The sequence below is a fragment of the Babylonia areolata genome, chromosome 12 (assembly GCF_041734735.1).
Source record: "Babylonia areolata isolate BAREFJ2019XMU chromosome 12, ASM4173473v1, whole genome shotgun sequence".
Classification (NCBI taxonomy): Eukaryota; Metazoa; Mollusca; class Gastropoda; order Neogastropoda; family Buccinidae; genus Babylonia; species Babylonia areolata.
In genome coordinates, this window is record NC_134887.1 from 29,237,635 (window position 1) to 29,254,256 (window position 16,622).

At 42.8% G+C, this 16,622-nt stretch overlaps 3 protein-coding genes across 3 annotated transcripts; all 3 read right to left on the reverse strand.

The window, feature by feature from the left end:
- Window positions 1-1,485: 1,485 nt before the first annotated feature.
- LOC143288507 (uncharacterized) lies at window positions 1,486-2,553 on the reverse strand. The gene has a single exon (XM_076597084.1). It carries the CDS (start codon window positions 2,434-2,436, stop codon window positions 1,498-1,500), a length of 939 nt encoding a protein of 312 aa, XP_076453199.1. The 5' UTR covers window positions 2,437-2,553; the 3' UTR covers window positions 1,486-1,497.
- LOC143288506 (uncharacterized) lies at window positions 2,550-6,476 on the reverse strand. Its single transcript, XM_076597083.1, has one exon. It carries the CDS (start codon window positions 5,942-5,944, stop codon window positions 3,404-3,406), a length of 2,541 nt encoding a protein of 846 aa, XP_076453198.1. The 5' UTR covers window positions 5,945-6,476; the 3' UTR covers window positions 2,550-3,403.
- A 7,380-nt stretch (window positions 6,477-13,856) lies between these two features.
- LOC143288138 (uncharacterized) lies at window positions 13,857-15,826 on the reverse strand. The gene has a single exon (XM_076596430.1). It carries the CDS (start codon window positions 15,632-15,634, stop codon window positions 13,880-13,882), a length of 1,755 nt encoding a protein of 584 aa, XP_076452545.1. The 5' UTR covers window positions 15,635-15,826; the 3' UTR covers window positions 13,857-13,879.
- Between the last annotated feature and the right edge of the window lie 796 nt (window positions 15,827-16,622).

A 16,622-nucleotide genomic window follows, 5' to 3' on the forward strand; every position in this document is an offset into this window, starting at 1 on the left:
GCCATCTAATACTAAGTGCAAATAACAATTCCAAAGGTCTCTATAGTATAAATGAATAAATCTTGATTGGGCAGTCCTGCTGGACACACACACACACACTAAAAAAACCCACACAAACACAAAAATGCGCATAAAGTAAATGGAATAGAAAACCATCTGGGTAATGTAAAGGAGGGGAACATAATGTTAGTGTTCCACCAACTACACACATCTACACCACCATTACATACATACATTATTAACCCATGCAAACACATATACTAAAATATACAAACTAACACACAAACATTAACTAAGACAGTTAGGGAATTGTACCAAAAAGCCCATATAAGCACCACTGAATGCCCAATAACACATACAAAAAAAAAAAAAAAAAAAAAAAGGCTATCTCTTGATCTAATTCTTTTGGCTTCCAGGGGTCAAGACATAGATCAGTGTCTCCGTCGGATGATGTTGCTTCGCTTGATCTTCAATGCCCTTTGAAATTTCTCCAGGTGGCGATGTCGTTGTTCATCAGTCTTGGTGCACCATGCTGCTGGCTGCACAAAATATTCTTCAAAGTCTTCGTGTAGTCGGGTCGGTGTAGTCTGCACTCTCCGCACCCCATGATAGCAATAGTGTCCAATGAACCTCACAGACGTCCTGTTCGGGATGCCTTTTCTCTTTTCTTCTGCCCAATTTTCTTCCCTCTGGCTCCAGATGTCAAGACATGGATGTCTCCGTCGGATGATGTTGCCATGCTTCGCTTCATCTTCAGTGCCTTTTGTAATTTCTCCAGGTGTCGTTGTTCATCAGTCTTGGTGCACCATACTGCTGGCAGCACAAAATATTCTTCAAAGTCTTCATGTAGTCTGTACTGTCCGTGCCCCATGATTGCCCTCTCAACATCGGTGTAGTGGCCTTGGACTATTTCATGGATGGAATCTATGAGTTGAGGTATTGCTTGTGGTCGCCAGTCTATTTTCATTTTCATGATGTGATTCACACTTTCGCAATTGTTGTTGGTCCAGTCGTGGGATGCTTCAGTCCGTGTCAGGCTGGTGTCTAGATTTTGCTGCAGAATGGGGAGGAGACGGTTGGTAAAGTGTTGAAGATAAGCTGGCGCTTGGTCATTGATGGTTGTCTGTATGTCGGTGAGTCGTTCTTCAAAGATAGCTGTTGTCGGTGATGATGTGAGTCCGCCAGGTCCGAACACTGCTGAGACTATGGTGTTTCGTGTCCTTGTTGCCTCGCCGACCTTATCCCGCAGATACGTTATCATGTTGTTTTTCAAGTGGCGTGAACATGCAATGAGGCTGCTGGTTGGAAAGACAGATTTCGCTGCTATGCGGATGGCCATCTCTTCGTCTGAGCCTATCACCGGTTCCTTGGGTGCATCTTCAAGCTCTTGCTTAATGAAGTGGAAGAATGTGCTGTAGGTCTTCCTGTCTGTGTTTCCGTGAATCAGTGTTGGGCCGATGAACAGTGGATGTGTCTTGGTTGTTGGGCGGACGATCCCTAGATGCTTGAAGACCGTGGGGGTGACATGTAACTGCCCAAGGTTAAAGGTCTTGTCAACGCCGAGAACAGTGCCCTCCCCAAGTGGAGAAGAGCAGCAGAACCGCCGGATATCTTGAATTTGTTGTGTTGTGAATAAGACGATGCCTGGAGCGTGCTGTTTTCTGTGGAAGATTTCTTGTACAAATGGGTGATCATGGATGGCGTTGTGGAGGTGGTTAATGTTGTCTCCAAGATTGTTCCCTCCCTGGTGCTGTTTGCCGCAACTTTCATCTCAAACACTTCGTTGCTTGTTAAAACACGGTGTTTTGGGCCATTTGCTCCTTTGCTTTTCGATTTGGCTGAGGTTGATGGGCGCTGGAGTCCAAACACGTTGTCAACCTCTTTCTTCCAAGATGGGGAAGAATGGGGTTCTGTTATCTGTGACATCGGGACGTTTCCATCTGCCAACAGATCAGTCTGCAAAAGGTCTGCAGAGCCTTCAATCTCTACATGAAGTCCATTCAGGAAAGTGATGTCATCATTGGTCAGCAGTGGAACAGTGGTGACTTCAGCAGATAAGTTTTGGATACACTCAAGTTCTTGTTCAGTGATGTCCATCACATGCACAAAATCCCCAGATATTGTTTGAGCAGCAGGCTGCAGGGTAGCCACAAGTGGGGTGGCAGCCAGAGATGTACTGGCTAGGGATTGTGCAGTGGCCGGAGGAGGTGGAGCAGTGGCCGAAGGAGCTGGAGTGGTGGTCAGAGGTGGAGCGGTGGTCAGAGGTGGAGCGGTGGCCGGAGGTGGAGCAGTAGTTTCAGGAAGTTGGGCAACGTCATCTTCATCATTGTTGTGGAAGGGTTCAGAAGGGATGAAGACGCTGTCGGGAATTCTGTATCTATTCAAAGGCACAATGCCAGTGGCCTCAAAGGCTTTCTGGATGAGCGCCTCCCTCATTGTTTCATCCCAGGTCTTCTTCAAGAGTCCTGGCCAAGATATTTTGTTGATGGTGTGGTCTGGACTGTCACTGAGGTACTCAATGTACGCCCTCCTGTAGGCTCTCTTGAAGGGCCCAAAGACCACCCTGTCTAAGGGCTGAAGGACATGCGTGGTGTGTGGTGGCAGAGCAATAATATCGTCGGTGATATCACGTACTAGTGTAACCAACAATTTCCTAATTATACAGGAGAGCAGGTTAAAATTTTGGGTGCATTTTAAAATTCAACCGAGAGATAACTGCAAGCCACATCATGCTCAATTTTGGATATGATATTCTTCTTAAAGTCAATTTTATTCTCTCAATGCAAGTTACAAGAAATAATGCACATACTTTGCAAAATTTATCGTTTTTACAGATACACTAGTACGTGATGCAATTTTTTCCAATCTAAAATGTCAGATACGATATTTTTATACGATACGCTAGTACGTGATATCTATTTGTCAGAAAGCTTTACAAAATGTGTGTGGCTTACATCACTTGAGATTATAAAAATAAAGCAAGTTACACCCGGTTAAATTAGATTAGCTTTATTTTTGCAAAGCAACTAACAGTATGAACAAATGAGTGAAAAATGAACAAGTGCAAACCAAAATGTTTTCCAAATAAACTGAATCTAATTTTTCTTTGAATATAATAAAAGCAAAGAAACGAAAGCAAAGGAACATGACTTATTTGAGTCAGAATGAGCCTTAAAATAATACAAAATGCACGTACTCACTGGGTTGACGTTTCTTCAAAGGAAACCAAGGAACATGACTTTTTGGAGTCAGTATAAGCCTTGAAAATAATCCAAAATGCACATAGTCAAGAGTTAACATTTTTTTCAAAGTTGATCAAGGAACATGACATTTTGGAGTCAGAATGAGCCTTTAACATAATCCAAAATGCTCACAGTCAAAGGGTTGAAGTTTTTTCAAAGTTCTACGCAAAATGAGGCAAATTCATGTAGAAACTTTTGTGTTCTCTGATGTTGACAACAGGTGTCGTTCCCAGGCAAAGAGAAAGTAGATCATTATGCTTTTCTTTTGAGATCTTGTTAGCTTCTGCGTTCAGCTTACGGAGATCACATTTGTTAATGTCTTTTTGCAGTCTTTTGAGAGAGAGAGATTTAAATTCTTGATCACAGTGACTTGTTTTATAGAACACTTTGTCAAGATGTTGCTTTGAAACCTTAAGTTCCATCACTCTGTTCCAGTTGAAGGAATCTTCACTTCCCGAACTTCTCCTTGCTTCCAGAATACGAAGGTCTTTTGATAGGGTTTTGAAATCCAAAAAATCATCAAACTGCAGCTGGTGAATGATGTAAGGCTGCTTAGGGCGGGCAAGACTGAAAACAGTTGTCAGTTGGGATGGTTGAAACAGATCACCTGCTGAACTCACTGCCTGATTTATTGCACTATGCGCTGAGTCACCCTCATTTTGACCATGATAGGATTCAAAGAACCGGAGCGATATTTCCTGCAGATTGGTGCTTTTGCTAACTGTATATAGCATCATAGCTGGCATTATTGAGTTTTTGTTTTGGCCGGCACATCCATCAGAAAATAGATAGGCTTTTCTTACTCCCTTCACATCATAAAACTTCAGGGCTTCGAAAACTCCTGTTGAAATCTCACATGATCCACGTTTGCTGGTTGCTTCATCCCAAGTAAAGCAATGGCAGTTCTTGTCACCAATGTTATAAAAAGTAAGGTTGTACACAGCTAGTCTTCTTTTGTAAAATAGGGCACCTTCCTTTGAGATTGGGAGATAGATGACCTGTTGCAGGTCAAAGCTTGCACAAAGCACTGCTTCATCTTGTACAGCTTCTTTCTTACATTGATCCTTCAAGTCTCTGACTTTTTGTTTTTCCCCTACATGAATCTCATATCTTTCTCTAAGATTTTCCTTCACTGTTTCGTCTCCTTTAAGATAGGTCATGCACAGAGAACATTGGTCCTTTTTGGGTCTGTGTATCGAAAGATTTTTTTCCTTAAAAATTTTCTTGTAGAGAGCAAAACTTGGTGGATTTGGTTGAGGGTTCCATTCTTTTAGAAATAAGTTGTACATTTTTCTTTTTGTCAGGTCTGGGTGCAAATAGTCCCTTGTGGTCGATTCTCTGCAAAAATGAGACTCAACTCTTGGAAATCTATCGATGTGACCTTCAATCTTTCGGCGCATCATTTGATCTCTAGCTACCACTGTTTCTGATTGTCTTCCTCCTCTGTTGTCCTTTGTCAATGTCCCTGTCGAGGTGATCTTGCTGAGTGCTGTTCTTGTGGTCTGTTCTGATAATGCTAAAGTGTTAAGGAAAAACACCTTGCAAACTGGGACAACATTTTGATTGATGGTAAAAAAATAACTTTTAGTTATTTGTCTTCGTGATGGCTTTTCCGGCTTGCTTTTCCTTTTTGTTTGGGAGCATTTTATATGTCTGACAAGGAATTCCCTTTGCAACCTGAGATCTGCCAATGCATAGTAGGACTGAAATAATTCATGCCTCTGTTCATCACTAATCGTGGAACATTGTCTCACGCAAGTCTTTTCTTTACATCTTGTTTTCATCTTTCTTGCAGCAATTTTCTTTTTTGTGGCATTACTTGTATATTCTTGCCCCATACTTCTTTGACGTTTTGCTTCTTTCTGTTTGTTTGGCCGGGGCATCTTTTTCTTGGCAACTTCCCTGGCACTACCCTCAACATTATAATCTTCAGGTAATGCCATGTTATGGTGGACATCATCCTTTGGCATAAAGTCATTTTCATTCGTTTGCATATCACAGGGAGCACCAGAACTCACTGTTGTCTCAGTATCTGCCTGCTTATCTTTTTCAGATTCCCCTATTGCCAATTTATCTACCTCACAAGTTTTTCCTTTGTCTCTCTTCTTACGTTTGACTGCACCGTGCTGGGAACAAGACGATATTTCCTCGTTGAAATGATCAAAACAGACCAAGATTTCACAATCAGGACAGGCTGCCCACACTTCTTTCTTGCATCGTTTGACCTCACATTGTCCAGGATTAAACTCTGGGTCTTTATCTGAATCATAACATTCAACAAGTGACATCCCCTCACTACTGCTGGCTTCACTCATGACCTCTTCAGCCCCCTCTATTCCATCATTACAGTTCTCAGGAGTTTTAAATATGCTTTGAGTTTGATTGTCATCTTTGCTAATTTCATTAGATTTTCTATTTAGAATATTAATTGTCTTTTCTGGGTCTCTGCATTTTTTTTGAAGAACAACAAGAGGAATGTCATCATCAGAGTTATTGTCATTTTGACTCTCTGGCTTTTGCAAACCAGTAGCATGTTCTGGACAAGACCTGCCAATCTTGTTTGGATTAGTTTGCAATTTGATAAGTGGAACATCTTCCTCATAGTCTCTTTGCAATTGGATAAGTGGAACATCTTCCTCAGAGTCTCTTTGCAATTGGATAAGTGGAACATCTTCCTCAGAGTCTCCTTTACAATCTGCCATGCTTGACGTTCTTTGTATTCCTGAAACGACAATAAAACGACAATTAGTGCAATTTTCAAAACGATCGATCCAGTAGTTTTTGCTGGGCGATGCTCCACACACTTTTCTTTACACACACACACACACACACACACTCACACACACACACACACACACACACACAGTGAGACACAGAGGGAGAGAGAGGGAGAGAAAACGGTATTCAGTTTTCATGGAGACGCTACTGTACATGCTCTCTCATTCTGCCAGTTGACCTCAGTTTTGCGTGGTTCTGTGATTTTGAATAGATCTAGAGAATGGCAGCAGGGAATGAAGTAAAATAAGATTATGACACAGACTCCAGTCGTAAATTGAAAAGAGCCTGTCATTTTTTAAGCTTACTTTTCATCACCATTATCATCATCATCGTCATAATAATCATCATCATCATCACCATCATCATCAGCATCTAGAAGTAAATAATAATTGAACAAACCTGTGCTCAGTGAAATTTCGTAGAAACAAGCTCCTGCTTCCCCAAGTTTTCTTCTGAGAAAGACGCGCCAAGTGAGTGAAAGTTTAGTCACACATCCGGCGTACGTGACCAACGGCACACACCCATTGAGAAGATCTACTTCATTGAGCCACTTACGCTACTTTGTGTGGCTAACAATGTAAATGGTCATTTGGATGCAAAGTGGATCTCACGTACTAGCGTATCATCCAATACGCTAGTTCGTTGTATCACTTTATGGGAAAACAAGCCATGCGCTAATACGTGATAACGCGATATCTCAGTAAAGAATGCAGGCAACGATACGCCAGTTTGAGTCGACCTAGATATATGTATAAGAATGTGTGTCATGGTTGTAACTCCATTTTGACCTAAATGTTGGTTACGCTAGTACGTGATATCACCGACGATATGAATAGAGTTCTGGCGTGCTGAATCCAGTAGTTCTACAACCTCATGGCTGCCATGGCTGTCCAGGATGAGAAGCTGCGGCCTTTCTGGACCACAGTGTTTTAGAAATACATTTTTGATCCATTCCACCCCCAGGACCTCGCACATCCATGCATTATCCTGGTATGTCCAGACTGCATCTGGAGGTCCATTCTGTGTGGAGAAAGACTGGACGGATTGCATTGTCTTTCCTTTTACCACACAGAATGGAGGCATAGCCCTTCCGGCAGCGTTGATACAAACAAGTGTTGTAACACTATCCCGGCTGTTGCTGCTTCTGGCTAGCAGTTCCCTTGTTCCTTTTTTGGCAAGAACTTTGCCTGAATTAGGGCTGAACTGCAAGCCAGTCTCGTCGCAGTTCCAGATGCAGTCAGGTTTCTCTGCGATCCCAAGGGTGGTGATTATGGCTTCAAGTTCGTCAAAGTATTTGTTGACGACCGTACGTGTGGTCCCCTTCATACGGTTTATACCGCAGTTCTCCGCACTGTGGATGACAAGATCTGGTCTCCTAGCTTTGAGACACCTCCAGTAGTCATCTCCTGGGATGTCAATTTTGAACATGGTCTTCAGTTTCAACCTTTTTGCGATCATCCCCACTTTCATGAGGAATTGCCTCTTGGTGATGGGGAAGCCAGCTTGGGCAGCAGCTGTAACTTTATCAACTATTTCATTTTCCAGCTCCTCGGGTATAGATCTTCTTCTGCCTGGCCTCACCTCCACACTCGACCGTCCTTTCATGTGGTCCCTTACAGTGGTTTTGGGGACCCCAAATTCTTTGGCTGCAGCCCCAAAAGACATTCCCCCGTCTCTAACTGCTGCCAGAGCACTCTGGAGAGTCGCCATGTCGCATTTTAGATAGATACCCTTGGATCTTCTGGGCATGATTTTCAGTTGACTGGTTGAATTGGCCTGTAAAAGACAATCAATGACAATCAAAAGAGAATGAGAGAGAAAAAAGCAGAGAGAGAGAGAGATGATATAGGCCATTTCTATCCACCGGCACACACACACGCACACACACACACACACACACACACACACATATCAACGCTCACATGTTGACATGAACCCAATTTAACTGTAAGAATGAGTAGGCGAAGTTCCCCCGTTGCTGTGGGCGATCTTCCCCCAAATATGTTTTTCATGAGGGGAAATTCGCCCACACTTTAATCTGTACTTTTGTTGTATGTCGATGTCTTTTATTATTTTTTAATTAATGTAAATCAATTCCTTAAAGTATGCTAGATATGACATGAAACATGAAAATCACGATCGTAATGAGATACATACCTAAATAGTAATAGTTGCAGTCGGCGTGTCTGACCTGGTTTCCGTATCGTGCTGACGTCACCAATGTAACACAAGAATGCAGCAGCATGAGATGACGTGGGAAGACTTTTCGCGCCGACTTTTTACAGCAAGCGCTTTGATTGGCTGGTTTCTGTGTAGGGGGATAAGTGATACATGTGGTGACACAATTTGGAAGAGTCCATGTGTAGGGGTGAATGTGTAGAACTGCTTGGAATTTAGGTAAGGTTTGTGAGGACGAACTTCCCCCGAAAGGGAAAGTGGGCGAATTTCCCCCAGGCCACCCTAACCGACTTCGTTATATACGACATTCTTTTAGTCATGTAAAGAAGGATTTTTGCCGGGACCATGGGTTTTGATTCGTTATATCCGAAATTCGTTATGTCCGACTTCGTTATAAGCGGCTTGGACTGTACAAGGGACTATATAGGCCTATACAATTTCGCTCATTACAAAAAGGAGTATTATTCTTAATTATCTTAACTTTTATGAACAGTAACATGGTTAAAATAAACTAAATTCATATATAATTGCATTAACAATACAAGAGGGTAACACACATTCTCAAACAATGGTACTTACGTGATAAAGTTGAAGCTGAGGTTTTTCTCAAAATTTCTGGAATCGTGGTGCCAAGCGTGGTTCTACACCGGGGATGACGCGATGCTTCTTTCGCGCCTATCCTGGAATTCTATTTTTGGTCATGGATATTTTTAGCGGTGGTTTCTGGATCATTGGGATTTCCCTAAACATTGAAGTGCATGGACGAGTCGATTTGTTTCATAGGGGAGTGAGGATTGTAGTTTTAATAAAGGCACTGGTGAAAGTGAGCGATTTTGTATTGTGGGCGAAATAGGAACTAGTAACCCTTATGACGCCACTCTGTTCCAAAATTCGTCAGCTAAGCAGTGTTGTGTGCGCGCATACTCTGTTAATTGGCTGTAGCTGTTAAGAGTCACGTAGGCATCTCGCAGTGCTCCGCATGCACAGACACTTTGTCTTGTACCGTCTGATTCAGTATCACAAACCTAGCTGCCAAGTCCCTAAAGTTGCATTGATATGGCTTGGAGTAAAAGTTGTTTTGCGTAAGTGTTTTACGCGTGAGCACTGTGAAAATGCGTCAGCGAAAATCAAAATGCGTCAAATACGCGAAAAACATGCATTAACGCGATCCCTGACTCACAGTTTACCAGCACATGGAATGAATGCATGCGGGGAATCACAAAAATGTTTTCAGTAATTCCGTTTGGTGTGCCAAATCTGGAAACAGGGGACCACACAAAGGGCAGGCTGACCGGGGCAGCTCTCACAGCAGAAAGAACTTTCAGTTCTTTTCCCCTGTTTTAAGCACTCCCTGCACCTCCTGGTGGGGCGCTGTTTTTTCTCAGTGGGTGGGACATGGGATGGGAAGTGCCTCTTGAACAACCGCACACTGTTGTCGGTTCGGAGCTGAGCTGGCAGAGGTGGGCGCTGGTTCTCATACAGGAGGGCAAGGATGACCTGCAGCTGGAACTGTAGAAAGTCCATCTTTGGAGTGTTGGGCTGCTTCTTGTAAATCAGGTAGGCATTCAGTGTGGCCAGCTGAATGAGGTGAATGCTGACCTTTTTATACCACCTGAATGTTTTTCTGGTGGCACTGTAGGGCTGGAGCATTTGGTCTCCCTTGTCCACAGCTCCCATGTAGGAGTTGTAGTCCACCACACATTTTCGTTTCACCACTTCCCGTCTCTTCCTCTGGACACGTGTGGTGCTCTCGTCATGCATGGTCGACAGCATGTACACCACCTTGCTAGACATCCACTTCAGGAACAGAAGCTCCCCGTCCCTTCGTGCTTGCACGTCTCCCTTGGCTCGAACCTGCAGTTCCCGCATGGCTGGTGGTACCCTGTTCTCCCTCACAGTCAATCCAGTGGAGCAGGATGGTATCAGAAATGTGAGAAAGTCATACAGATACCACTTCCGTCGTTTCTTAGCAGTTTGCCCAGAGACTGCAGTTGACATCTCTCTGTGCTTCTTCCTGAAGTGATCCCGCAGCGAAGCCCATTTGTTCTTGCAGCCCGCCGCAGTCACTGAAATCATGTTAAAAATGAACAGTAATGAATTGTAGCTGCAGTAAAAGTCATTAAATTATCCTGGGAGTGGAACACCCAGACGAACAAGCTGTTCCAAATCTGTCCAGACCTAACCTAAAAGAGACCCTCCCATGGTGGGTGAAGAATAGAAAGGAGTCTGTACTGTGCAGACTGCGTGCGGGGCACACTTTTTTTTTTCTTTTTTTCTTTTTTTATACTCGTTCTTAGGCCTACTTGTTGAAAGGGGAAGGGGCCCCTCGATGTATTCCCTGTGATGAACCTCTCACCGTGAAACATGTGCTCCTTGGCTGTTGGGATGTGCATGACGTCAGACACAGAAATCACATGGCAGTTTCTCTGAAGACTTTGTTTCGTGATGTCCCTCCGTGGGCGCTGATGGACTTCTTGAAAAAAGTAAACATTTTTAATCAGATTTGAAGGTTTTAAACGATGGAAGCTTTTTTAAACTTTGAGTGAAAAGCTTAAAGCAGTGACCTGTTTTATTGGGTTGTTTTTTTTTGTTTTGTTTTTTTACCCATGTAGTAGGTATTAACGTGGCGATAGCCTTGAGATGGCCTTAGTGGTCTAAGCACCATAATTTAATTTAATTTAATTCACACTGATCATCTCATCTGACCAGTTTCCTGAAGCTCTTTTGGTACAGCACACAGGATGGTTCAAACCTCATGAGTGGATCAGTCAAGCTGAGATCAGTGTTCATGAAGCTCAGCAGTGATGAGCCTCTCACCGTGAAACACGTGCTCCTTGGCTGTTGGGATCTGCATGACCGATGACGTTCGACACCGACATTACACGGCGGTTTCTTTGAAGACCTTGTTTCGTGATGTCCCTCTGTGGGCGCTGATGGACTTCTTAAAAGAAGTGAACATTTTTAACCAGATTTGAAGGTTTTAAACTATGGAAGTTTTTTTCTAAACTTTGGAGTGGAAAGTTTGAAGTGGTGACTCGTTTTAATTGTTTTTTGTTTTTTTTTATCGTTGTAGTAGTTATTAACGCAGTGATAGCCTTGAGATGGCCTTAGTGGTCGGCGAGGCTCTAAGCACCATAATTTCATTTCATTTCACCCTTCTTCCTGTTGCATGCAACACAGTCACGAACTGGCCTCTTCATCTTGGCACCTTCCTTTGCAGGAATGTAGACAGCCGTATGTGTCCCTATCAGTCTTTGAGGAGGATTTGGGCACTTTCTTCCTTTGTTAGAAGGCACAGGGGCATCAGGGGACTGCAAAACAAGTGCATGCACTACCTCCCATCTGAACTGGTAGTGAGACAGGTGCTCTGGCAAACTTGTTGTGCAGACAGAAGGCATTGCACAATGCGACAGTAAACAGATAAAAAAAAAAAAAAAGAAGTTTGCACCACCACTTCACTGTCTTTCTCAGCAAGGAGTAGTTCTTGATGATTTGATCAGCAGTATCCACCCCTCCCATGTTGTGAATATAGTCCACAATGCACAAAGGCTTGAAGACATGGCTGCCCTGATCATCAACCTTTTGAAGCATGGTCTGCTGTGGTCCATGAATGGCCTTAGTGGTCAGCGAGGCTCTTGAGCACCATAATTTCTTTTTTTTTTCTTGGTCCATGAATGGTCAATAAGATGTGAACATCACGCTTGTCATGATGTTTAATGGCAAACAAATTATCTCTCAATCGAAAAATGCTCTCCCCCTGCTGCAATGTGACAGTGTCACGTCTTGTTTTTTGCTTCCTAAAAGCAGCTGGCATGCCTTGCCTGGTGACTCTCACTGTCCCGCAAGCATACGTTTTCAGCAAGTACAGTTGGTGAAACAGTTCAGGGCTGGTATAATAGTTATCCATGTACACCATGTGGCTCTTGTTTAAGAGTCCCCAAAGTGTCGGCAAACTCAGGATGTGGGTAAGTTGTCCGTCGGCGTCTGTGTGGACGTCGTCTGGATCGCAACGTCCACCATCCTGGTTCTGACGACAGAAGCGTAAGACGCCTCAGGCAATGCAGCCTCCACTTGTTTACAGGCTTCAAAGAACGATATTTTCATTTCAAACTGATAGGCCTAGTTTGCATCAGTTTGACATGGTACAGTATATGACACCAAACATGGAGTATAATACAAACTCCTTTCACTGTGTTTCTCACTCAGTTGCATTAAAAATAGGTTTGATGGCCTCCATGATTGCTGGGGCTAGATTTCCACTGTGGGTAAAAGTATCAAGCCTGCCATCCCTCTGTGTCTGTAGGTAGGGGCACCACTGGACACTGCAGAAGTTGTGTGTAGGATTGGCATCAGTAGACGCCTTGTGGAAGAATACAGCCCACACCGCTTTCCTCATTTCTACCAGGTCCCCCTTGTTGCCCCTGATTGCATTTCCATAGTAAATCTGCAGCTTATCACACACAGCATCTGTAAGTCTTCTTTGACCCCCTATTGGCTTCCCATCTGACAAAACCAGGCCTTTGAGGCTTTTCTTCAATGCCCGAAGGCGGTTACCCATCCTCTTTTGGATATGGCCCACACATTCTATTTTTTCCACAAGCTTTTCCTCCCCATAAGGCTTGGAATCAAATACAGTTTTAAAACTGTTAGTGTCCCCATCCCCAATGAAGTTGGAGTACCGCAAGTTGTGGCGCTCCACAGACCGTTGAAACATGTCACGAGCTGAGGCGCTCTCCATGGATCCAGATGACCCCTCGTGGTTCTTCGTGCACTCCATTGGATGGCCCACCTCCCACTGCTGGTACCGCTCACTGTTGTTGTCTTGGGTGGCCCAGTACTGGCAGCTCTTGCACTTCTTGCTCTTCACTTCAGTGTCCAGCACCTTCCCTGAAATTAAAGTGACAACACAACTGTCAGTCTGTGGTGTACGTAACAAAGACAAGCGCAAAATTGTGCGTGCACTTGCAAATAGGAACGCTTCAAAATTTAAAAAAGAAAAAAATCATTTTTTAAGTTATGTTATTCCCTGATACAAAACAAATAATTCACAAATATGTAGTGAAAATATTATTCATCTACCAATTGCTACTCACCTTTCATACTGTCAAAAGATTATAAAAAAACACACACACACATATATATATATTGCAGGCCTACATTTACACATGCACACACACACTCACACACAAATACACACACTTACACATACACACACACACACAAACTACACACCTGTTTCCAGTCCAATAATGGTTGTAGCACCAACTGTCGAGGAGTGTCCTCTTGTCATCCACGACCCGTCACAGGATATACTGATGTCGCGGGGACCATCATCACCATCTCTTGCAGCTACATACTCCATCTTGCCTGCATTCTCCATGCTCTTTGCAGCAACAGTAGTGGCAGCCTTTTCAATCGTCTTGTTGATGGTCACAGTGCTACTTATCTGAACAGGTGGTGGTAAATCCATTAGTGCGCAAAACACCTCAAGGTCTGTATGACTCCGTCCAATGGCACGCATTGAAAACTCTGCACGGCGGTTGATAGAATTTATGTTTATATTCCCAACTGGAATTTGTTCATTTGAAGGGAACTGCTTCTGATCACTACAATGCTCATTATCACAATGGAAGGCAAACTGGCTGGCTAATCTAGACCTTTTTACTTCAAAGAGCTGGACACTACCCAGGCAAAATCCACACTTCAGCTTCGTCGTCCTCGTAGTCATCATACTCATCATCATACCTGTAGTAGGTATCACACTGATCATCTCTCCTCCTTTCAGTAGGAGCCGTCCTCGAATGGTAGTGGTCAGAAGAGCTTTCCTTGCGTTGTCTGTACGATGTTCCCAGAACAGTATCCATCTCATTCAGTCTCTGTATCATCCTCTCCTTTTCACGCTGTCTTTGATTGTCTTCTTCCATCGTCTTCAGAAGTTGAAAGTCCATCAGTCTCTTCCTTTGATCTTCCACAGTCTTGGCGTACTGCTCCTCCAGAAATAGTCTCTTTCTCTCATTCTGTTGTTCATTTTCTTCTATCTCCCTCATAAGAAGTTCCCTCCTTTTGTCTCCTCCTTTCTTTTCAGAAACTCTCCTTCTCATATCAGCAGCTCTCTTCACCTCAGCAGCTCTCTTCTCCTCAGCAGCTATCCTCGCATCAGCAGCTCTCCTCAGCTCGATAAGTCTCTTCATATCAGCTTCTCTCCTCAGATCAGCTTCTCTCCTCAGCTCGGTTTCTCTCCTCAGCTCAGCTGCTTTCAGCTCAGCTGCTTTCAGCTCAGCTTTCAGCTGAGCTTCTCTCTTCAGATCAGCTTCTCTCCTCAGCTCAGCTTCTCTCCTCAGCTCAGCTTCTCTCCTTATCGTCTCTTCTCTCAACAGCTCTGCATCTCCCTCGAAGTCTCCTGCTCTCTGCAATTCTCCTCTTTTCCTGATCACCTCTCTCCTTGTATCCTCTTCCGCCCGCAGTTCTTCTCCAACCAGCTTCTTCCCCTGATCCTCTCTGGTCGAGATAGAACTCCTGCTGAGCTCTTCCTCTTTCCTCTTCAGTTCCTCCTGCCTCCTCTTCAGTTCCTCCTGCTTTATCCTCAACTCATCCTCTCTCATCCTCATTTCCTGGTGCTTTTGCAGCTCCTCTTCCACCTTGGGATTCAGAGGAGGAAATTCCTCGGCTGCCCCACTCTTGACCACAGAGGCGAAGCTTCTCGCTGTTGAGATAATGGGAGATGTCAATGGCTTTGTGGGTGTTCTCGCCTTCCTTCTGAGCGCATGCCACTCTTCAGATTCATTAGCAGCCGCCGCTGCTTGTAGTTCTCGTCTGTTGTAGTTGTTGTTCTGTCTCCCTTGTGTGTAGGATTTGCCTCCTCCTCTTGCTGCTGCAGCTGCATATTCTTCGTCATACACCAGTTTGAATGACAAAGGGCTGTCTGGATCCTTGTCGTCTTCAAGTCGGTATCCCTTGAACTTGATTCTGAGAACCCCCTCCATGTTTTGCTTGGTTCCGTAGAGTGCCAGGTACCTGCTCTTCCACTGACGGAAGACGAACTTGTTGAAGATCATTGGGTTTGTAATAACCATTCCCTGAAACATGGTGTACATCAACTCCTCTGTTTCATTGGTGGGCCAGATGGTCTCAAGTATCTCCAGATACTTCTTCGCATTTTCTGGGGTTTGCTTTTCCATGAACTCATGATTTGTCAGTTTCTTGTAGATCTCAAGAAGTCTGGGTATGTCAGGAATGACCTTTCCGCCAACACTGAAGTTAATCAGTGAGTACTTTAGGTTTGGAACATGCTGTTCATAGTCCGCTGAAGTCGCCATGATGATAGTAATACAATTACTTGTATCTACCTTACACATATTAACTTCAAATTTATTAACGTTTATGTTTAACATATTGAATAGCATTCTTAATTTGTTCTTTTGATCTTCTTTCACCATTTTTTACAAGAGGAATACCGCGCTCTCTTGCTTCTTTCGCATAATCTGCATATGTTTTTTTAGTTTGATTATTTGAATGAGACTTCTTTATGGGTTTTTTATTAGTTTTCTTAGGTTTCTTATTTTTTAATGAATATGATTTAACTGACGGCTTTGAAGATGTTGTAGATTTATGTGAAGTTTTTTTGGTAGTTTTTGTTGGCATTATAATATATATGTTTATTCAATAAAAAAAAAAATCATATCAATAATTAATTAATACCATCTTTCCATTTTTTATATTCTTCAGTAACTTTATCTTTTTGAATATTAGAAAAATGCCCCCAAAGTAAATTTGCTTCAGCCTTTAATCGTATTTCCCCCTGTTTCTGTTTAAGAGTTGGATCATTTGCCATTGTTGTACTAAAATATTTTTCAGGATCGTGTTTAATAAAAAACTCTCTTCGATAATCAGATGATGTTCGCCATTTCCATTTAAAAAACTGCATTTTGTTTTGAATCTTTATCTGAACATTATCTTCATTATGGGCATATAAATGTATGCAATATTTGACGCAGTGAAACTTGTTAAAGAATTAGCTCCAGCTGAGATAATTTCAGATCGAAAGAGATTTTATCCAATTTTTTCGATGATTGATAAATTTGTTGCCGAGAATAAACTTCTAATTGGCCCAGAATATTCATCGAACTTATTATTAAAAACAGAGCCCTTTAAAATTAAAACAATAGATTTATACTCGCGCGAAAATATTTTTTTAACTGCCAAAGAATTAGCATTTAAAATTTTTAGTATTGATCCATTACATTTAACACGTTATACTTCAGTAAAAACAATTATTCCAAATGAGTTAATTTCTATTTATGTTGATTGTAGAGAAATTGTAAAAATAACACAATTACCTATCTATCGTAATTTCAAAATTTTTGATATAATTATCTCATCAAAATATAAAGGTATTTTTTCAGATGAATTAACGTGCGTTGGGCC